The sequence below is a fragment of the Nymphalis io genome, chromosome 17, assembly GCF_905147045.1.
Source record: "Nymphalis io chromosome 17, ilAglIoxx1.1, whole genome shotgun sequence".
NCBI lineage: Eukaryota > Metazoa > Arthropoda > Insecta > Lepidoptera > Nymphalidae > Nymphalis > Nymphalis io.
In genome coordinates this window covers 2,462,514-2,485,447 of record NC_065904.1, presented here as the reverse complement: position 1 = coordinate 2,485,447, position 22,934 = coordinate 2,462,514, and the positions used below count along the sequence as shown (strand labels likewise).

General features: G+C 34.8%; 2 protein-coding genes across 2 annotated transcripts; one reads left to right on the top strand and one right to left on the bottom strand.

The window, feature by feature from the left end:
• Positions 1 to 1,979: 1,979 nt before the first annotated feature.
• Positions 1,980 to 17,236, bottom strand: LOC126774952 (uncharacterized). The gene is made up of 17 exons (XM_050496628.1): positions 16,820 to 17,236; positions 16,168 to 16,344; positions 12,950 to 13,127; positions 12,652 to 12,831; positions 11,980 to 12,156; positions 11,654 to 11,772; positions 10,177 to 10,318; positions 9,508 to 9,578; positions 8,177 to 8,396; positions 7,682 to 7,870; positions 7,282 to 7,379; positions 6,650 to 6,769; positions 5,651 to 5,809; positions 5,118 to 5,195; positions 4,177 to 4,248; positions 2,915 to 3,091; positions 1,980 to 2,117 (listed from the first exon to the last, which is right to left on the bottom strand). Exons 1-17 carry the CDS (start codon positions 17,096 to 17,098, stop codon positions 2,046 to 2,048), a joined length of 2,508 nt encoding a protein of 835 aa, XP_050352585.1. The 5' UTR covers positions 17,099 to 17,236; the 3' UTR covers positions 1,980 to 2,045.
• Positions 17,237 to 18,104: 868 nt separating this feature from the next.
• LOC126775019 (uncharacterized) lies at positions 18,105 to 21,670 on the top strand. Its single transcript, XM_050496736.1, has 5 exons — positions 18,105 to 18,209; positions 18,583 to 18,820; positions 19,696 to 19,858; positions 20,113 to 20,274; positions 20,488 to 21,670. The coding sequence occupies exons 1-5, from the start codon at positions 18,179 to 18,181 to the stop codon at positions 20,611 to 20,613; spliced, it is 720 nt and encodes a 239-aa protein (XP_050352693.1). The 5' UTR covers positions 18,105 to 18,178; the 3' UTR covers positions 20,614 to 21,670.
• The last annotated feature ends 1,264 nt before the right edge of the window (positions 21,671 to 22,934 follow it).

Here is a 22,934-nt window from a genome sequence, read left to right as displayed (position 1 = left end):
TTTTATATATAAATATATAAGTAGTTGTAAAATTAACAGTCTGTGAATGTCGTACAGCTCGGCTAAGGCCCTCTTCCCCTGAGGAGAGGTTTGGAGCTTATTCCACCACGCTGCCCCGATCTGAGTTGGCGGATATACGTGGCAGAATTTCAGTGAAATTAGTCATGCAGGTTTCCTCACGATGTTTTCCTTCACCATCGAGTACGAGATGTATTATAAAATCAAGAGAAAATACAGCTTTTTTTTTTTATATGCCCCGGGATGGCAAATGACTCTACTCCACCTGATGGTAAGTGGTAGTAGAGTCCAAACGCGACAACGGCCAGTACAGATGGAAAAAACGTTCTGCACTAGCCGCCTTCGCCTTGCCGGCCCGCAAGATGCCTCTTCACGCCTCGTTTGAAGGAACCCGGGTTGTAAGAGGAGGGGAACACGCGAGCTGGTAAGGAATTTCATTTTTTGTAAGTGCGACAAAGAAAGGAGTTGCCAAATTTCTTTGTTCGCGATGGAATTGATGTCACAGTTAGGCGGTGACATCGAGAACCAGCTCGCGTGGACTTAAGAAGGAAGGGGGAAGCAGGAATTAGAGAGAATAATTCCTCAGAGCACTCGCCGTGATACATTCGATAGAAAGCGCTCAGTGCTGCTATCTCGCGACGCAATTGTAAAGGTTCAAGGGTGTTTGTGACCTTTACGTCGCCAATAATGCGTACTGCACGTCGCTGCAACCGGTCCAATGCCTCCAGTAGGTACTTAGCGGAGCCATCCCAAAGGTGCGAGCAATATTCAACGCAAGACCGTACCTGTGTTTTGTATAACAGTGGTGCTTGCCTAAGCTGCCGCGATCATCGCTTAAGTTTCTCTTGTTCTAACCACTGTGCCACTCGGCTCATCTATATACTTACTAAAAATATAAAATGATAATATTGACATCAATAAATAAATAGTATAAAGTCTTCTTAGATACATGTTATAAACTTATTTGATTTTTATGTGACTAGCGCTTTACCCGCGGTTTCGCTCGCGTCATAATTTTCTTTATTCATATATGAAAGATTTTCATACGAACTTTCATTATCTCTAAGCAAAAATCCTTCCTTAACGCTAACTTACCGTGCTTTACTTGTGCAAGCTCGTCTGGGTAGGTACCACCCACCCATCAGATATTCTACCGCAAAACAGCAGTACTTGGTATTGTTGTGTACCGGTTTGAAGGGTGAGTGAGCCAGTGTAATTACTGACACAAGGAACATAAAATCTTAGGTCTCAAGGTTGGTGGCGCAGGATGGATATATAAGGAATGCTTAATATGTCCTCTGCCAATGTCTATGGGTGGTGATGATCACTGACCATAGTTGGCCAATATGTCCTTTGCCTACCAATTTTATAATTTTTTTTATACTTAATTGAATGTTCGGATTGATAACTTCACTGGTGGGATTATAAAATTATTTTTTTAAAAGTTATTTTGTTGTATAATAGCTTTCCTTATTAGGTTTGTTAAAGAATTTAACTACTAATAACTAACTAACTTAACTAATTTTATTCTTTTTTTACCGCCATTTACCTACTCAAGTACATGGCGGCGTATTAACTATTCGCGAACAAAACACTTCATCATCGCTTCATCGGTAGCTGGATGGTGAATATAACTTATATTTTTTCACGAAGATTCAAGACTTGAATGACAACGGTATATGTTTGGGCTCTTTCGAAAAACTGAAGACAATCTAAGTAAGGAACATCGCTTTCTTACCTGAGCACTTTTTAACAAGTACCACGGCGTGGCTGCCGGCTATCTGATTTAGACTAAAGGTCACGGTCAGTGGGTAAATTTGCCAATGACAGCACAAAATACCAAATTAATATGCCAGAAACATTTGCTATGTCGCTGTAACTGTACTTAATATATTATAATATATGTTGTGATGCATTCATAGGTTTTATCTTTGTAAAACAATAAAAACAAATTAGTTATATATGCATATTTTTATTAAAAAATTGTTACACATTATATTTTATTGTTTTAAGTAATCATCATCATATCAAGGGCCAGGTAGTTCGTTGTATCTCACAGGGTAAGTCAATTGATTTCCACGATCCCATGAATACAGTTCCTAAAAACAAAACAAAATTAATTATCCAAAATATACTTGAAAAAAAAAAGTTTTAAAACTTCATACAAGAAATCATAGATGGCGCTATAAAGACATTTATTTTATAATAATACTTTTATTATTTTGCGAGTTGCGACATCTATCGCGTTAAGAACGCAACATTGTAAACGTCACGGCAGAAAGTTCTTATTATCATCCCCAGATGGATCTTTATTTGAATTAATAAAATAATTACTTATAATTACTTATCTCAAAATATGGTATTTAAGAGTTTCGAATATTAATTTTTTTTACGTCGTGTATTTTAAAGTTGAGTTGAGAGTGACGTGATGAAGTTAGAGTTTATACATACAGGTTTGTAAGGTTATACTTTTTTTAATACTTTTTTCTAGTAGATTCGATCTTTATTTAAATGCAAGAAACACAGATTAATCCTTTTAAAGAGACATAAGTATTGCATTGATAGATCCATTGTAAAATATAAAAATGTATAAAATGAGACTTTCAAATCTCTATATACACGATTAAGTCGCAAGGTATATATATATTATAATCTCAGTTTGACTGATTCCGTGAGCTAGTTTCGTTATCACTTACGGACACACAACACTAGCTTTACGATTAATTAGATACCCGAATAAAATAAAAGTAATTCGTGTAAAACAGTATTTGATAGAATTACTTTAAATTCAAGTTTTTTTTACGGGTCACTGCTTTGGGTCTCTTAATAAAGTTCGTGATATATAATGTCACTTGTTCTGAGTTGCACGTGGTTTTTTTATGTTTTAAAACATCACCTTATGCGTGTGGTCGTATCCGAGTTGCGTGGTCTTTCTGAACGGGTTGGTGAACTGCAGAGTCACTTCCACCGGTTTGCTCAAGTATAAATCAATTGCCACCGTGACTTTGCTTTCGCGTTCCGTGGCTGAGTCTAACGCGTAAAGCACACCACATACTATAAACATTTCTCCAACCTGAAACGTAAATTACTTTTATAAAGCGTATCTACTTATTTTATTTGCAACGAATATTCCGCTACAGTCGCCAGTCCATAGTCTTTTTTTTAACGCTGTAAAAATGCGTTACACGTTTCCCCCCCGGGAACAGTGGAGGAGTATGTGGGGCTCGCCAGTGTCCAGGGCGCCAAGTGCGCCCCGAACATCGGAATACCCACTAAAAAACCAGCGGTACCCTTTCCGTCTTAACGTTTCTATCCACGGGATCGCTTTCGCATGCTACCGTGGAAAGAAACGGGTCTGGTTGTATTGGTCAGGCTGTTGCTGAGCGCCCACTCTCGGCCGCTATCCCACTACTGCCCGAATATAGTCTATTCCAACCACAAGAGTAAAGACAAATAAACAATGTTGACATCGATTTGGCGCGATATAATTGGTCGAGATTTTAAATTTCACCATGGATATTCACCATGGATTCGAGAAAAACTGACGTTTTCAATGTCCGCGAAGTTGTTATCGGAACTGTGGAAGTTACATTAAAGCGGTTATAACTAGTTATGAAGAATAGTGTTATATTATAAATACAGATAATTAACTGCTTGTAGTAAGAAATACACAGAATTATTTGCAAATAGAATGAAATATGTATTTCTTAGATTTGTTTATCTTTAGTCCTGCTCCAATTAGAATAGGGTCCGTTACAGTTTGTCTTAAATTCGAGTTTCGAGTGAGGTTCGAGTTAGTTCACACAGAATGACTCTATTGCCTTGAGCGTTTTTTTTATATTTTACATAGGCGGACGAGCATATGGGCCTGATGGTAAGTGGTCACCAACGCCCATAGACATTGGCATTGTAAGAAATGTTAACCATCGCCTACGTTGCCAATGCACCACCAAGCTTGGGAACTAAGATGTTATGTCCCTTGTGTAATTACACTGGCTCACTCACCCTCAACCGGAACACAACAATACCAAGTACTGTTGTTTTGCGGTAGAATACCTGACGTGTGGGTGGTACCTACCCAGACGAGCTTGCACAAAGCCCTACCGCCAGTAAAGTGTAATCACTTTTATATTTATATACAAAATAACGCATACTCACTTGTTTGTGGTTCAGGGATATATTCCAAATGTAATCTATATTTAAATCGTCCTTGTTTGGATCAAAACTTAGCTGAAATAAAATTTAATATAAGATGTAGAATACGAGATCAACAACATGAATAAATAATTAAAAAAAAATCAAAAGAAAAAAAAAACTTAAATATTGATATTATTTTATATTTTAATTTTTACAGTACGTTTAAAAATTGCTATGTTGACACATATGTCCATATACTCGTATATTTTTATAGATTAGGAAGGCGGACGAGCATATAGGCCACCTGATGGTAAGTGGTCACCAAACGCCCTTAGACATTGGCATTGTAAGAAATGTCAACCATCGCTTACATAGCCAATGCGCCAGCAACCTTGGGAACTAAGATTTTATGTCCCTTGTGCAATATAATTACACTGGCTCACTTACCCTTCAAACCGGAACACAACAATATCAAGTATTGCTGTTTTGCGGTAGAATATCTGATGAGTGGGTGGTACCTACCCAGACGAGCTTGCACAAAGCCCTACCACCAGTAAAATATTGTGCATTTCATATTTTATTTATTTCGTTTTGCTCAACGTTTCTACAAAGTTGTTTTAGCGTGTTCAAGCGTTGAGGTTGGGCGAAGTAGAATATACAAAACAGTCTTATATAAATTGATTCAATAACACTTTGCTTAAAATAACTTAAAAAAAAGGCAATGGCTAATCCTGACTAGATTGGAAAAAGGGCAACCGAGATCTTAAACTTGGGTATCCAAAAATATATTATTGATTTCTTGAATTACATTAGAAAAAGACACCTGATAATACAAAAATATTTTTTTATCGTCTGTTTAAATTTGATTCGAGGTCTCTATGTCTTCGTTACTCCAAGACCTCCAAACCACTAAATCTGGTCTAAACTGTCAATATTATTTCCAACGGAATCTAGATCTATACCTTTGCAACTGCTGTGTTATTTGATCCTTCGATAGAGTATATAGCCCACAGACCGTTGTCGTCAGCACTGAAGTCGACCTGCAAATTAAATCTTCTTAAACGTAGTACTATTGAATTTCTATCGAGTAATCTACATAGCATTCCGTAGTTTAGAAGTTAGCAGTATATATATCAGTAGGCCGACGGGAAAAATGGGTTACCTGATCGTATGTGGTCACAACCAAACATAGACATTGGTGCTGTATGAAATATTAAACATTCTTTACATATCTAATGCGCCATCAAGCTTGGGCACTAAAATGTTATGTCCCTTATGCCTGTAGTTACACTGGCTTACCCACCCTTCAACACAACGGAACATAACAACAGTATTGCTGTTTAGCGGTAGAATATCTGATGTGAGTCCTACCATCAAGTGTATAGTGTATGCGCTTTGATTCGGAAATTCAAAAGCACGTAGAGCCATTGACCGCGCTCCTGATTATATTACCATTGTTATTAGAAATATGTATATATATTTTTAAATCGTTGACCTGGTTATGCTGTGCGCTGTACAATCTACCGTCAGCATGTGGTAAGTGGACTGATTTTATTCTACTCTGCGTCAAATCGTAACGTATGATGTCTCCAGGGTTGCCTGACTCGTTCGCCTGGTAGAAGAAAGACCCGCTATAGACGATGTGGCCGTTACCCTGAAATTAAAGAAAAAAATATTCATTATTCGTACAATTATAATGCTAGGATAAATATTTTTCCTAATAAAATTAAAAAAGCTTATAAATAAATAAATAAATAGCAAAAAAAAACATTTGTTGCGAATTGTCATTGTTTAATCTCTCTATTGGGTTTTATATGCGTCTGCTTCTCTTATTGGACGTTTAATACGTATGTTATGCTGATTAATATCTTAAGTTCTAAGTTTTGGAATATATAGGTGAAACAAATATCACAAAAGACAAACACTTGACACACACAAGCACACACTTTTATAACCGACGCGTTCAGGCTACTTTATGTTAAGTACTAGATTAGTATTTTTATTTTTTTCTCTTTGCGTTCCTAAACCATTTATCCGATGGTGTTGAAAGTGTTATCAGTTAAATTGAGTGGATTGCGCCCGAGAATTTTTTTCTTTGTAAAAATGTGCTTCAACATTGTCGTTGGTGTGTGATCTTACTGGTGGTAGGGCATTGTGCAAGCTCGCCTGGGTAGGTACCACCCACTCATCAGATATTCTACCGTAAAACAGCAGTACTTGATATTGTTGTGTTCCCGTTTGAAGGGTAAGTGAGCCAGTGTAATTACAGGCACAAGGGACATAAAATCTTAGTTGTTCCCAAGGTTGGTGGCGCATTGGCAATGTAAGCGATGGTTGACATTTCTTACAATGCTAATATCTAAGGGCGTTGGTGACCACTTACCATCAGGTGGTCCATATGCTCGCCCTCCTTCCTATTCTATAATTAAAAAAAAACAAACGTTTATTGTCCTCATTCTATCGTTAAGCTAGTAGGTATATATTTTTTACTCACAAAGAACGGCTTTTGTAGCTTATGAAACTCGTCAACATGGTCAGACTTGAAACTGGCCTTGCTCCTGTACTCCCGTAGTCTTTCAATGTCATTCTCTTGTGTGGCCCAAAGTTTTTCTTTCTGTTATAATGAATTCTATTTATAACATGCAGGATGGAAACAAAAAATACATAAAGCGATCAATCCTATTCGAGCTATTCTGTAAGAACAAACTCAATCGTGGAATGTTAAAAAGTAATAGGCGACATCTACTAAAACACGCATCTAAAAGTTTATCACCGTTAGTAGGTTTTTAAAGTCGAGTGAGTAACATACGAAGTCGGTTTTTACAGAATACTATTTACGATGCATTTACGATGTGTCGAACACAAAAAATTAACATATACGAATACCGGGTGGTATGTTTGTTGAAGTTTAGTGTTGTGTTACGTGATAGGAAGCATATTAATATGACTTCCCTTAAAGTGTACAATGTATAATTTGAACTTTTAATCCCTTTAGACACGAGCTTGAAGGCCTAATTAACTATTTCTTATTTTAAACAACAAAAATCATCTTTGCTTTAATTATATTACGTCTCCGCGAATGAGCTGCTATATATTTATTTATAAAGGAATTTGTGGTAAATGTACCTGACTTTCGGAGGCGTTCGAATCCCGCAGCCACGCACCAAACAATTCATCTATATATCGATGATACACGGGTTTGCCGATTGCGTATAACTGACAATCTGAAAGAAATATTCATAAATAAATATTGATGTTTTGCGATACACAGGGTAAATGCTGCTAACATTCTTGCCAGCATTCCACGCGGGCGCGATTTGAACAGTAACTATTTTTAATTAATATTTGTATTTATTTAATGCTTTAATGTTTTATTTACATTGAATTATATTATATCTCACTTGTTTGTGTTTGAATTGAATTCAGTTTGTAATGCAAAATCTTTCAAAATCTGCCATTTTAACGTTGTATGTATGATGTATATGTATAATATGTACTATATGAAAAAAAATGGAGTTTAACGTACTTATGTTCCTTCTAGGCTTATACCCTGCTGTGGTATTCATCGTAGATATCAATAGCAATGCGCGGTCACATCGCGGACACGACGGACATCGCTGAACTTGACACAACTCCTCATATGATGTAAGGGTTGGGGGACGGAAGCCGAACTCCATGGGCTGCTGAATCTGTGTGTGTTGATTGGGACCCGGATCTGTAGGCCAACGTTTTTTTTTTATCAAAGTTGAATTTTATTTAAACATATACAGGAAATTATGATCATGTTTCAGACCGTAAAAAATATATCTTTAAATTATTGCTTATATATTATTTATTATTATGTGATTTTTGGTAATAAAATATATAAATATTAATTAAATAAAACCAAATGGTGAGGTTACAACAACACATATACAAATATATAAGTATAACTGAAAAATCTATTTCAAAATGATCAACCATTCTATGCAATAGTCTATTCATAAATGAGCTGTGAAAAAACCTTCAAGATAAAACGTACACATCAAACGAATATGTCCTTTAACTGTTTGGTTATTGAGCTCATTTTTCGCCACACAGCTGTATTGTTTCAAGTCGTGCTCTCTAAGGTTCGGTATTTCGAGTCTCATGATCCATCTCCAAGGATCATTGGTTGTGGAAACTTCCATCTTATATCGAGAACCTTCTAGAGTAACTCCATCGCTTTCCCAAGCTAGAACTGGTTCCGGCCATGCCTGAATCTGAAAAAATAATTTTACCGGTTTTAAGTGTAGTTTCGAGAAAACTAGTGAGGTTTCATTAAAAATAGTATGTCGGATAATTCAATCACAATTAACACGCTATCAATATGTAGTTAAATAAACAAAGACAATATACATACAGTAACAATAATACACACGCTAAAAGTTCCCTTTTCTCTTGAGAAGGCTTGGAATTTATTCCATCGTCGTCCTTCAATGCGGGTTAGTTGACACGTGGCAGAATTTTATGCGACATATGTAGGTTTCCTCACTGTTTTCCTTCACCGCCTACCACAAGGTGAATTATAAGCAAATTGAGTTGACAATGTCAAGTTTTCTAGCCATTGGGCCATGTCGGCTCGTAACGTAAAAATAGACCACTTAGATTGTTTTTAAGAACGTAGCTGGGATATAATTGAAATGAAAAGAATCACTTCATTGGGAGAAAAGACTATGAGAAAGATCTGAAATTGAGAATTATTTGCAGTCGAAAACTCGCTGATAAACCGCTCTTTAAGATAGATTAAATTATGTGAAAGGCTGAACCGAATGCGGTACTTAAAGATATGTGAATGAACTTGATAAGTCCAAAAGTAAAACGCATGAATTTGTTTTGTAAGCGTTCCATTTATCTAAATTATTCTCATTTAAGTCATGCTCGCATTAGCGTGAAGTATGACAAAAGTTATTGTTAAGAATATGGTTAACTACGTCTTTATTACTTAAAAAATAGTAATTGTCTATGATATCATTTCATTGTCCTTGATTATATAATTTAATGGTCTATGTATACGTAGGGCCTTTTTTATCGCTGGAAAAATGCATTACGTGTTTCCCACACGGCAACAGTGGGAGGTATGTGGGATTTGCCGGTATCCAAGGCGTCAAGTGTACCCCGAACATCGGAATACCAACTATAAAACCAGCGGTACCCTTTCCGTCTTAACGAGGAGCGCCACGGGATCGCTTGTACATGCTACAGTGAAGTATAATATGCTGCATTTGCTAACCCTTTCAAAATACTTATATAGAGTAATTATATCACATTAAAGTCTAATTGTGATATTACATTTGTATTAAGTTTTGCATTAACAAAATCTTCTATTCTTACCTCACATTCCACTTTGACTGTTTTGTTAAAAACATAAACGATGTTATTAGGCACCCGTATGTATGGACTGACTGAAAAAAATGATTTTTTAATTAGCCTAAATGGTTTTCCTTATATACCTGATGACTTTTTTCAGTATATAAAGTTAAATATAATTCAAGTGTAAATAACTGGAAATAATTCAGACATTACGCTGCTTAGGTTTTAATAAGAAAATGCTGTTTTTGTACGAAATTTTTTTTTAGATTTTATTCAAAGATCTTCTTTAAACAACTCCAATTCAAACAAGTTTTGATGTTTAGTACTTTGAAGAAATTTCTCAAATACTTTTGTATAAATAGATTAAAAAAAGTCCATATTCTTCTCATCAATATTAATAGATAAATAAATGGTAAATGGTAAACTTTACTTGGTGGTAGGGCTTTGTGCAAGCCCGTCTGTGTAGCTACCACCCACTCATCACGTATTCTTTAAACAGCAATTCTTACAAATATTGTATTCCAATTGGAAAGGTGAGTGAGCCAGTGCAACTAGGGGTACAAGGTCGGTGGCGCCATTGGTAGTTAAAAGTTATTTGTTGTGGTGTCAATGTTTACGGCAATATTCGTCTACCTACTTATGTTTTATAAAAAATGTAAAGATTATGTATGTATTAAATAATTTACTAACAATGTACTTCAACGTCAGTGGTCTGGTTGGCTGGTGGCTGCATGCCATTGTTGGCGAGACAGACATACTTGCCCGTGTGCCAGCGTGACACGTTCGGTATATTCAATACGTGTCCGCTTACGGATGCATCACGCCATGAACCCTTGAAAATATTAAAAAAAAAACATTTAGCTAATTTTACATTCAATGTTAAATAACCAGACAAATAAAGATATATTATTTTTATAACGACGTAAGAGTTCAATTAAACATGTGTTTCTATATAAAAAACACCTAACTAACCATGACAACATTGATAGAAATTGAAGGTGGAACTGTGATTCGAAACTGATTAAGCATTCGTGCCCTTGTTTAATTTAATTGATATATGTGTGTTTTATTTTATTAACTACAACATGTACATTGCAAGCTAATCGAGCAATCTAACGATATGCTCGTAGTTTTTATATCCTTTAAAGCGCCGTTAATCTTCAAATCTGAAAATGGGGCATTTTTTGATGCTCTAATTACTGATAAGCGTGTCTAAATAAAACGAAAAGTAAAATTAATCAAATTGTACTATTAAATTCAATACCTAATAATATAATAATAATTTTATTTATCAAAGTACGCACATTTGATGGCTGAAATAAAAATGTAGTTATGTTCTGTATTACGAAATATGATTGTCGCTGACCTATTTTGATTTTTTTAACAAATAATTAATACCCAAATAAATTTTTATATCGTGTTGTATTTAACGCAATGTTGGCTCGTAATTACTACTTTAACGAAAGAAAACTACAAAAATAATATCACTACATATTATAAAACAATGTCTCTCCGCCATGTTTGTCTGTTTGTCTGATTGCGATGAAAACTACCGATTTTAATGCGGTTTTTACTAATGGACGAAGTGATTAATAAGGAATGTTTAGACGTATAATTCATTCCAGTTTTGTGTAAATTGGCTAAAATATGCCGATGGTAAGGATGTCAGGAAGACAATACCAACTAGGAGCTTGACTGGCGTACGCTGAGTAAACCAATAGAGTTATATGCATTACGATATAAAGGTTTTTTGTAAACCCACCATTTTGTTTTGTTATTCCACCAGTGTGAAGCCAGGATGTGTAGATAGTCTTAGATAAATTAATTTAGATGTACAAGCTCGTCTGGTAAGGTTCGACCATATTATATATCCTACCGCCAAACAGCAATATTATAGTATTGGTGTGTTCTAATTTGAAGGGTGAGCCAATGTAATTACAGGCGCAAGGGATAACGGCTTAGTTCCTATTGCGGATGGTACATACTTTCTATAGGCGATGTTGACCACATATTATCAAACGTCCAACTTGTCTGTCTGTCTATTTAATAGAAAAAAATGCTATTTTTATATTTTGATGAGTATATATTTTAACTCCTGAATATATTATTTTAAAAGTTATATATAATGAAAATGAAATTGGAATCAAGCTATACTTATATTTTATACCTGAATGATTGGAGTTCCATCAGCTCGTCGCCATTCTATGGTAGGTTCAGGAAAGCCTTTGGGGTTACAGTCCATGCGCATTGTGTCACCTTCACGCACTATCAATCTTGGATTTTCCACTGGAATTTAATTGTCAAATTGTAGTATTTTATATTTCACCGCAATATGCCAACTGATTACAATATTGAAACAGGATATCTTTACTCAAACTAATTCAAGGACTGACACATGTGTTACATGAAAAGTTATGGTTATTGACACCAATAAATAAACATGGAGTAAAATATTATTATATAAGAAAAAACAAAATAACTAATAAAACTCACATGCGAAAGTAGGTGGTATAAACATTTGATTTTCTTTAGTATAGTTATAGATGGATAGGCCAGGTTTCCCCGGAGCTCCATCATGACCATCATTGCCGCGTAAGCCCTTCGGCCCCATAGGACCACGATCACCCTTCGGTCCTCTGATGCCTGGTGGACCTTGTGATCCTGCTTTACCTGAAATGAAAATAAAACACATTCTATATATATATATATATACTTCGCTCGTACTTATGCGAATAATTGTACGAACGGTTCAATTTAAGAAAATTAACTGGATTCAAAAGTATTACTAACAATCTTTATACTTTAATAGTTTATTGTACACCAAATAAAAATTGGAAATACATTTAGTGTCCTAAACTTATGAATACATTACAATTATTCAATGGGTACAAGCGCCTGAACTCGGCCGAGTTTGTGTCTCAGACGCGAGCCTCTTCCGATGACGTTACTATATTTTCAAAATGAAACGCTAAAATGTATAACATCTTTAATATTAGAAGAATAGTCTATTGTCGGTAGTAGTTTGTTTATGATAACAAAACTTTTTTCCATCTACAAACAATTTGTTCGATTAGACTACAGGACAATCAATATAAATCCGACTGGCCTTTTAATTTTTCAATCATTTTAAAACGAGGAAAATCACTGTCAAAGCAATATTTTTACCATCTTTGCCATCCCTTCCATTTTTCCCTGGGCTTCCATCTCTTCCTGGAATACCGTCGCGACCGTCCTTCCCCGGTGCTCCATCAGCACCATTTCTGCCCGACAGACCATCGAGACCAGGTTCTCCGGGTACTCCATCTCTTCCATCTAAGCCAGGATTTCCGGGGAATCCACGTTCCCCTATAAATCATAAGGTTTACGATTTATTATAAATATACCAAAGATTTCCTTAAGTAAAAAGAAAACAAAAAACTAGAATCATCATTTTTATTAAAAATCGCTTGTGGTTCAAAGTTACCTTTTGGACCAGGAGGTCCAACAGGTCCTCTCATCCCTGGACTTCCTGGTGTGCCTGGTGCTCCCGAATCTCCTCTCTCACCTTTTGGCCCCGGAGCTCCTCTGGGCCCATCAGGCCCTTGTACACCAGGTGGGCAATAATCTTGCGTTGCTTTGCAGAATCCTTGTACTACTTTGTACTATATTTCATACAAACTATGTCATTAATATTTCAGACGTATTTATATATATATAATAAATAAACTAAAATTTTGTATTTTATAAAGAGCTATATTAAGAGTTCACGCCGAAGGGGCCGACGGCTTTTCGTGCTTTCTGAGAACACAGTACACATAAAACACTGCCAAATTCTAAATTCGGGGATGTTACTGAGAGTATTGTGGAGCAGAGAACAATATATAAATAAAACTATTCATAATCCTATTATAGTTGATTTAATCAAGTTAGATAAGACACATACATTACATAATAGGACTAAATTCTGAAATCTATTAGGCAGTTACGACCTTATCGCTAAAAACTGATCATAATATCAGTATGTAACTTAGTCTGCTTTAATAAACGAGAATTTAGGATTACTTAAGTAGATAAAAATTTGGTGTTGGGTTTGAACCTTCTTTAAGTTCTTTCTTGACTTTTCGATCGATACACATCTTCAACATATTTCCTATGAATGGCTCATTTTTATGCCTACCCTTCTTTTTGCTTTCAAGTAGATGTAGTAGATGTAGTTTGCTTTGAAGACCGTATCCGCACTAAGCGATATTCTTTTGGCAATTTGCCACGAAAAGTTAACGTTTATAAAAACATTTTTCCTAGGGATTTATGTTTTGAATTCAAGATTGTTACAATCCTGGCTTGAAAAGGCTCTAGTGCTATACGATTTTTCGTGCCAACAATAAAAGCTTTTTACCATGAAATTTTCTGGCTTTATGTAATAACATGCTCAAATTTGTCAGCCGAAATATCTGCATTTTGGCTTTTAGATGCTAATATAGTCAATATTTTTTTAGCATAACATTATTGACGCCATCATCTTTTTTAGAACTGTCAAATGAGTTTAAAAATTATTTAAGTAATGGGTTTCAGAAATCAGAACTAAAATTTGCACGACTTTCAGTCAGAGAATTAAGATATAGAATTATTAATATATATATAATTGGAGAAAATGTTAAATATCTACAAAACTGTAAACCATGGGAATGTAAAATTGATAGACAGAAAATAAGAGATTATTAGGTTCCGGTTTGCGGTTACAGAACTTTATTTTTATTTTATTTTTTTATTACGACATTATATTGAATATATAACCGTTTTATTTGGTAAGAAATCTCATTGTATCTTACTCGAAACGAAAACGATTACTGTGTTACGCTGTTTTGGTGCGTGTATCCTTAATAATCTTATAATTATTATATGTGGCTTATCACTTTATAAAATCCTCGATTGTTGTTTATACAAATAGCACTATAGCTGTCGAAATTTTTTTTTTTTTTATAGAATAGGAAGGTCACCAACGCTCTTAGACATTGGCATTGTAAGAAATGTCAACCATCGCTTACATATCCAATGCGCCACCAACCTTGGGAACTAAGATTTTATGTCCCTTGTGCCTGTAATTACACTGGCTCACTCACCCTTCAAACCGGAACACAACAATATCAAGTATTGCTGGTTTGCGGTAGAATATCTGATGAGTGGGTGGTACCTACCCAGACGAGCTTGCACAAAACTCTACCACCAGTATTGCTGTTTTGCGGTAGAATATCTGATGAGTGGGTGGTACCTACCCAGACGAGCTTGCACAAAGCCCTACCACCAGTATAAAATTAAGCAAAATTTTTAAAACTTTTATTACAGAGCCAATTTATAATTAAAAGTATATTTTAAACGAAGTGTTAGCCCGAAATAGTTTATTTTCCTAGTCAGAAGTCGACGAATAGGTTATTGTCACGCTCTAATTAAACTTTTTATACAAATACAAATTTTTAAACTACGATTCGAACTCCATCGCAAAATATGTTTTGTAAAACACTGTTATGTCCATCGGTTGATTGATTATTGACACACAACATACACACTTTAACACAGAATTGCATAAAAAATGATTGATTATTAAGTTTGTTAAGTATTATTAAAAGTATTAATAAAGACTTTTTATTTATTTTTTTCGTTTTATATTTCATAAGTTCCGTAGTTTTGATTGATTTAAGGCTCAGTGAAATGCAGTGCAATGTTAGTTGCTAAATAGTAAATAAACTAAGCGTCGAGTACATCAAATTCAGAAAAGCGCAAGAATGTGTTTGCGCGAGGGTGCATATATAGGCCTCTGCTTCTTTGACAGATGATTTAAGCAGCATCGCGAAGGCACTTGCGTGCATGACTAAGGAGACCAATGCGAAAGAGGATCCTTCGGCCGCACTCCCGACAAGTGTATGCGCCCTCAGATGGTTTGAAGCCCGCTTATGAAGCCTAGTGCGTTTTTCTTTTAATCGTTGAATATAATGTCTTATTCCTTCAATTTCAGAACGTGGGTGCGATAAAGTTACCCTTAGCTATGTGCACATGGTACCACAATCACGGCAGCCGGATCGTAATACTGTGTATCAATCTAAATATATATACAAGTATCGGTGCTGCGCGTAAATTGGTTGTTTATAGTTACTCGTAGTTCGTAGTACACTATAAATCACAGTGCAATAAGATATTATTATTGTTACGTAATCGACTTGAATGTTGATACATACAATAAATAATTCGATTAATTGGATAAAATATATATATAACCATTATGCAAGAATTAAAAACAAAGATATATATATATATATATATATATATATATATATATATATATATATATATATATATATTATAGTATCTGCGGTGTGATTGCGGACATAAGGCTTCAAGTACACGAAGCCTTAAGATTTTACTATGAAATCAGTCACAGTTTACACACACAAGAAGTTGCCTTTGTTCTAATTTTTTATAAGTATTTCTTATTGTATATCTATTACAACAAGTCTAATTAATGTATTAATCCTTATAAAATTTTGTTTTGAAAATATATTTTCGTACTATTGAAACAGTATCAGAATATAACTAACCAAAAACTAGCATCGTAATATAATCGTATAATAATGGAAAGAAATAAAAACTGTAAAGTTTGTCAAATCATTAAAAATGTCACACACAATAATTCTATACGTCAAAACTTACAGGAACCCGTGAATAGCTGGTGAGCCAGACCCAGGTATCACCTCCAGGAGCTGGTCCTTTTGCCCCCGTCTTCTTCATTTCAATTGCATCTTTCTCTTCCAACTCAGGCCGCATTTTGGGGTTAAAGAACTCCACATGTGGGGCCACTGTGTTGTCTTCTTGACCGGGTGATTGCTTCTATAAAATTATTTGAGTAACACACATATGAGTTAGTGTTGTTATTCTATGGTAATGGTGTAGCGTGTAAAGTAGTAATTTACATAATTAAATTCTTTATCGCCAGAGCTTAATAAATAATCTCAGTATTATTGCATGGTTGCTTATATTGTAAAGTGACAGAATAACCTATGGCTTCAACTCGGTCATTAACTGACGATAGAACCCTGTTCTGTTCTACTGCCTAATATTTGTATTGCCATTGTAAATACAGGCACAAGAGACATAATATCTAAGAACCCATGCTTAGTTGTCGGTGCAAAGTGTATGGAATGGTTTACTTTATTATATTTGCGACAGTGTTAATTTCTATGAACACATTCATATTTCCTATTTCTAATAAACATAGAAAGTATGCAAATCCAGCGTTTGTTTAAAAATATTCTTACCCTGATTCTCTTCAATTAACTACATTAATAAAATTAAATATACTTACGAGCATAGCATCTCTTTTTAATCTGACTGGCTTTGTAGCAAACGCATTAAGTCTATCTAAGTCTATATCGTTTAAAGCCAGAAAATCAGTCTCTACTTGTACTTTGCGTTGATTCCTTTTAATTTCGTCTAAAAAACTAGACGTATAATTGTACGTATGTAGAAGTAAAGATAGGACACCGCAAACACACGCGAACATAGAAAGTTTTTTGCAGCATGGTACACGTATATCAGCGTCCGTTGTCGTTTCGTATTTATCACTTTTATTTTCAATCTTCATTGTCAGTTCATCTTTAACTATAAACGCGTCTAAATCACATTGGATCTCACTATAATCAGCTTCAACGTCAGAATGATTACGAGTGGAGTAAAGTGTAGTAGCTGTCGATCTATATAAAGACTAACTGAGTTATCTGAATATAATCCGGACAAATGTGGTCCTTCCTGTGAGATAGGAGCGTAGTTGCACAATGACCCGTTCCGATAACCAATTGAGGCTCGTGTTATTAACGATCAGACGTTCGTCGATCCGCGGGGATTCAATTGTCTTTAAATACTACGGATTATATTTAAAGTATGGTGTGTATGAAATAATATTTGTAATTAAATTTCCTGAAATCAATTCTTAAAAAAATATACTACAATACAAATACTTTTATAATAATATAGTACAAGAGGCGGCCTTTCAGCGTACTCTTCAAGTTATTCTTTGCAAAAGTATAAATATACATCTAACACACAAAAAAATGTTTGTTGGCAGTTAACATTATTTCTATATTGTAATATATACATGGCACTTTTTTTTTTTTTTTATATGCCCCGGGATGGCAAATGACTCTACTCCACCTGATGGTAAGTGGTAGTAGAGTCCAAACGCGACGACGGCCAGCACAGTCGGAAAATAAAATGAATTTGGATATTTCTAACATTTTAACTATTTTTTTAAATTATTAAAGTGAAGCTCATTTTAAATACCGTTCTACGTGATGTTTTGTATTATAAGATCGCAGTAAGGGTCGTTTCAAAATAATAATTGAAAATGATCAATACAGTTTTATTTTCATTACGTTTATTAGTGTGCAGCTGTCATATAACTAATGTATGCCTTGTAAAAACAACGTTAATATACATTATATGTATTGCAAACACGGAATTTTGAGCTAAACTTGTACTAAACTTCCTAACCTCAAGCTTTGAACTTCCCTCACAAGAGAAGATATTAGTGCGCATGCTCAGAAATCTATGTCAGGGCCGTGACATGACACGAAATACGCAAGGTCACTTATGTTTAGCGTTTGTACTGTCACTTCTATTATTGAGTCGAAGGAAAAAAGTCTTTTACTGAGCGAACTGTGTCGTTATGGCTTTTGTGCCGCCTCGTGCTGTACCAGGTATTTCATAAACATTACTGGAATTTTCAGAATATCACATTTATGTAATAAGTTATTTGTGTCATGAATTTACCGTAAATAGTGAATAGTGTGACAGAGATGTAAATATAATCATATAATTAGTTAGATGAAGATGAATAGTGTGGTCTTTCAAATAAGTGATATTAAGTGGTAGATTTCACTTAATTAGATTATAGAGTGTCATTTGCGTTTTTATATAACATAAACTATTTAGATTTTATATATTAATAGACCTGGTTTAGCAAACATAATATGTGTCAAACATTTTAAAGTTAATAATAAAATAAATTTATCATTTGCTTTTATAATATTCTTCGCGCAGTTATTTTCATTACCCTAACTTGTATTTCAGCTCGAAGTGTTCAGTCGTTAGAGGAATACAACACCCCACGAGCTCCTCTCAGGCGTCAGGTGTCCCTGGATGAAGAGAGACGTGATGATTGTCAGGGGCACTGGAGAGGACCGTATCTGGAAGGAGAGGAGGAGGAGAAAGGTGTACGGCTGTTTAGAGCAATGCTACTTCAGCACTTGAGACTTGAAGAACTCCGACCGCCGCCTTGTATGATAGTACCAGCGAATCCTGACCAAAGGTAAGAACTTGATAGTTAAATATGAATTTCTATTTACACAAAGAAGGACATAACCAGGTGTTACATTTCATTGTTAATGCATTTTTCTATGTGCAGATTTTACATAAAGATCATATATAATATTTACTCTTGACTGCCTCGTTGGTCTAGTGGCTTGATGTAAGGCCGCTGACTCGGAGGTGCTGGGTTCAATTCCCAGGTCGGGCCAATAAAAAGTTATTGAGTTTTTCCGTCAGAAAATTTTTAGTAGCAGCTCGGAGTCTGGAAGTTGGAAGTGTGTTCACTCCCTGAACTGTTTCCGGTCGTGTCGGATTGCCGTCCCATCGGATTATAAGAGTTAGGGAATAAAGAATGCACCTGTGTTTGTGTGCACATACTTGTGCACTATAATATCTCCTGCGTAGTTGGCTAATCTCTCTTGATATTGGCCGCCGTGTCCGAAATCGGTCTGGAGGACATTATTATTACTCTAAAAAATAAAAAAATCTAAAACGTACTTTAGTCTAGATCTTTTTAAAAATATTTTATGGTTGTTTTGCCAAAAATTGCATACAATTAACAGCCTTACTTGTAAACGTCACTTAGCGTCTGTTTAGTTAAACACTTCTATCGCTCTTTCTATCTTATTGATTTGACATTAGAAAAAAGAAGACAAAGCATTGTTTAACTCTCCTGCAAATAAAGCTTGTAAATAAATTATTCTTAAACAAATATTTTGACTGAAACTAGAGAGAGTGAGAAGAGTAATAATAATAAGAATCGTTAATCTTACGAAAAAAATCTTTGTTGCACACAAACATAAAACCAACAGCAAATAAATACAGTACTCAATCTTACAGTGCAATTCGGTGATTTTTTTGTAAAACATTTTTCAGAGGTTGGTGGATGTACTGGAGAGATTGGAGAGCATTGGAGCGCGCTGCTCGTAGATTTAGGGACACCAAGGCTAGGGCTCTGTTGGCAGCGCGAGCTGAACACATACCTTTGTTATGTTTGGACGAGGTGCAATTTGAAGATATTATGCAAGAAATATGTCAGGTACAATTTTCGTTCTTAATCCAGTAATTTTATACATCGATCACAGTCATGTATGTTTATATCTTTGATTGGTTATTTATATGTCAACAATATGTCGTTATTTTCAAACTATTTGATCATTCAGATCAATAAAACGCTTGGAATAATTGTTTTAAAATAAAGAAAATTATAGTCAAGTGGCCCAAATGCACGTCCGCCAACCTATTATATAAAGAAACTGATAATTGATGGTTTGATTTTTTGTATTGTTTTAGGCCTGTGTTCATATTGAACAGAGAGCGTTAGTTGTCCTGGCGTTTTTGTGCGAGGTGGTCGCTCGTGCTGTTAGGGTCGGAGGCTGGTGTAGAGCAGCAGATTGGGCTGCTAGACATGTAGCCCAATGTGCAACTCCCTGGGCTATTCGACATGGTGGTTGGGTAAGTTCAATCAAACTTAGTATCAATTTTGATGTTATTGTTTTATTATATATATTTAATAAAAACTCTCACTTCTCAACCTCCTAGGAGAAAATGTAACTTCTAATAACTATCCTATTGCTAGAACAAAGTATTAGTATGTGAATGTCTTTTTGTTTAAAACAGTAACTTACAAATTGTATTCTTGATTAACATGCGCTATTAATATTTCAGAGTGCTGTTGTAGAAAGAGCAGGAGGTAGTCGTAGAGAAGAAACTCTTCTAGCTGGCGCGGCACTTGCGGCACTCCTGGCGTTCCTTTTGTTCTGCCGCACGCGACTTCGTCACACTCTGCTTTAAACATACTATTTCCACAATATGGGCGTGGACATAGTTATGAAAGATACCTGGATAAATAATTTATCCAGTTGAATTGAATCATGTATTGGGAATTGAATTTCCAAAAATAATATTCAGAAAAAAATCTTTACGAGCCTTCAATTCAGCTATGAATTTAAAAGCTGTTTGACAGCATTTCTGAATTGCTTGAATTTTTTTTGTAAATTGATAAGGTAACCAATTCTTGAAAATCATACTTGTAAAGATTAGGGAGTGAAATGGTGAAGGAAAGATCCAGAATATTGTTATGCTTAGGATAAAAAATGATTTTGATATATATAGATATGACATAGTTATTTACATAATTGTTTTTGTACAGACTTTGCTTAAACCTCATTTTACAGATCATGCAATGAAGTCCTGTATATCTAACCGTCCGACAGTCTTCATTATATTTACGATCTATATATACATAGCTGCTATATACTTTAACCAATTGATGATATATATCATACAGTTATTATTCTATATTATTTATTATGTTATTATTATTTATAGCTAGTTATTTTCTGTTAAAAGTAATTATACTTGCAAAAATCTTATCACACAAGACGCTGGTGCTTTTGAATAGCTAACCCTCAGAACTTGTTAGCATCAGCTCTTGGATTACTGGACACCTTTTTTTTTAACGCTGGAAAAACGCCTTACGCATTTCCCACACGGGAACAGTGGGGGGGGGGGGGGTATTTGGGGCTCGCCGGTGTCCAAGGCGCCGAGTGCGCCCCTAACATACCATAAATAAAATACCCACTAAAAACCAGCGGTATCCTTTCCGTCTTAACAAGGAGCGCCACGGGATCGCTTTCACATGCTACCGTGGCGGATTACTGGACACCTGGATTAGCCCCAGAATACTTACTTTACTACAATTATAATATACTTTAATACAATTTTGGATTCTCAGTCTTTAGATAAATTTGGTACTTGAGCGATTGAACAGCAGCATTGTAGGTGGACCAAGGTGTGATAATGAATAAGTTAAAGGATTAGAGGTTTGCTGGGAAATTGTATCATCTAAAATTTTACAGTATTGATAAAAGTGTTTATTATAGAAAACTTATACAATATATTTATGTTGTATCGATTCACACAATATATTTATTCATATTCTTGAATTTTGCTTTTCAAAATTGATTATTCTATATAACTATTCCCAAATATATACGCTGTTTAATAAAAATTTGTGTATTTTTTGTATTAAATGAATTAATATAAGTAATTAGTAATGATGTTGTATTTAAAGAAGATGATTTTAGAATTAAATTAATTCAAGTATGAAGGTATTGTTATTGATTTAATACTTTCTCATTTTGTATAATATTTGTCCTTGATAATAATTAAATTGTTTTGCTTGATTGTTATTAGTTAACTGTATAACTATTAAAAGATTGTTGGCGAGTGTTTATTTAAGCAGTGTTATCTCTCCTTCTGTCATCATTAATATGACAGTCGAAAAAAGAAGACACAGTAAATACAATGTTTAATTTATTTACTCCTATATATATAGGTAATATCCTCGCAAAATTATATAAAAAAAAGAAAATTCTTCTCCATTGTTACTGGCCATTAAGAAACGATCTTGGATACAGAAAGAGACAGAGCATCTTGACTTTTTTTGTAATAAGAATGACAGTGAGTGGAATGGCTTACACTTTTTGTAGTGCCAATGGGCGGTACCAGTGACAATTTACCATAAAGGTAATAAGGTAAGTTAAATGTGTTCCATTTGCCAATATATGACTTTATGCTAAAATTACAAAAAGTGATGATATACTCTTATATGCCATACTCTTAACTAGTAACATCTGGATTAGACGGATAATAAAGTCCAAGTATCCACTAAAGTAGGGATGAGTGAAAAAGAGTCGAGATGTTTTGTAAATAAATAACCACCAGGAAATCCCATTTCCTATCCGCTTAGATTCAGTCTTCAATTTTCCACCCATCACCACTAGATTTAATACAAAGAAGAAATTGTTAATATACATATTTTTTTTCACTATCCATCTTATGTTTATGAAAGCAGAAATTGTTATTTACTTTACAGAAATAGTGTATTTTCACATAATGAACTATGTAATTTGAATAAATATTTTAATTGTATATACCCTTTTTATTGAACGCATTCAAATACAGATCAATAAAAGGTTTTTCTTAGGAGAAATTCTCAAGAACAGGCTGAAGTCTTGTACGTAGAAGTGCTTACACTCCCGTGTTCTGGAAAACATTTAAAGTCCATCCATCGGAATAAGAGAGTGAGGGAATAGAGAGTGCACTTGTGA

Excerpts from the sequence above, each read along its gene's own strand:
- LOC126775019 (XM_050496736.1), top strand. The coding sequence starts at position 18,179 with ATGGCTTTTGTGCCGCCTCGTGCTGTACCAG. Across the intron at positions 19,859-20,112 it reads TTATGCAAGAAATATGTCAG|GCCTGTGTTCATATTGAACA; the intron begins GTACAATTTTCG and ends GTATTGTTTTAG. Across the intron at positions 20,275-20,487 it reads CTATTCGACATGGTGGTTGG|AGTGCTGTTGTAGAAAGAGC; the intron begins GTAAGTTCAATC and ends TTAATATTTCAG.
- LOC126774952 (XM_050496628.1), bottom strand. The coding sequence starts at position 17,098 with ATGAAGATTGAAAATAAAAGTGATAAATACGAAACGACAACGGACGCT. Across the intron at positions 7,871-8,176 it reads AGGACATATTCGTTTGATGT|ATCCGGGTCCCAATCAACAC; the intron begins GTACGTTTTATC and ends GTTGGCCTACAG. Across the intron at positions 3,092-4,176 it reads TATCCCTGAACCACAAACAA|GTTGGAGAAATGTTTATAGT; the intron begins GTGAGTATGCGT and ends TTTACGTTTCAG.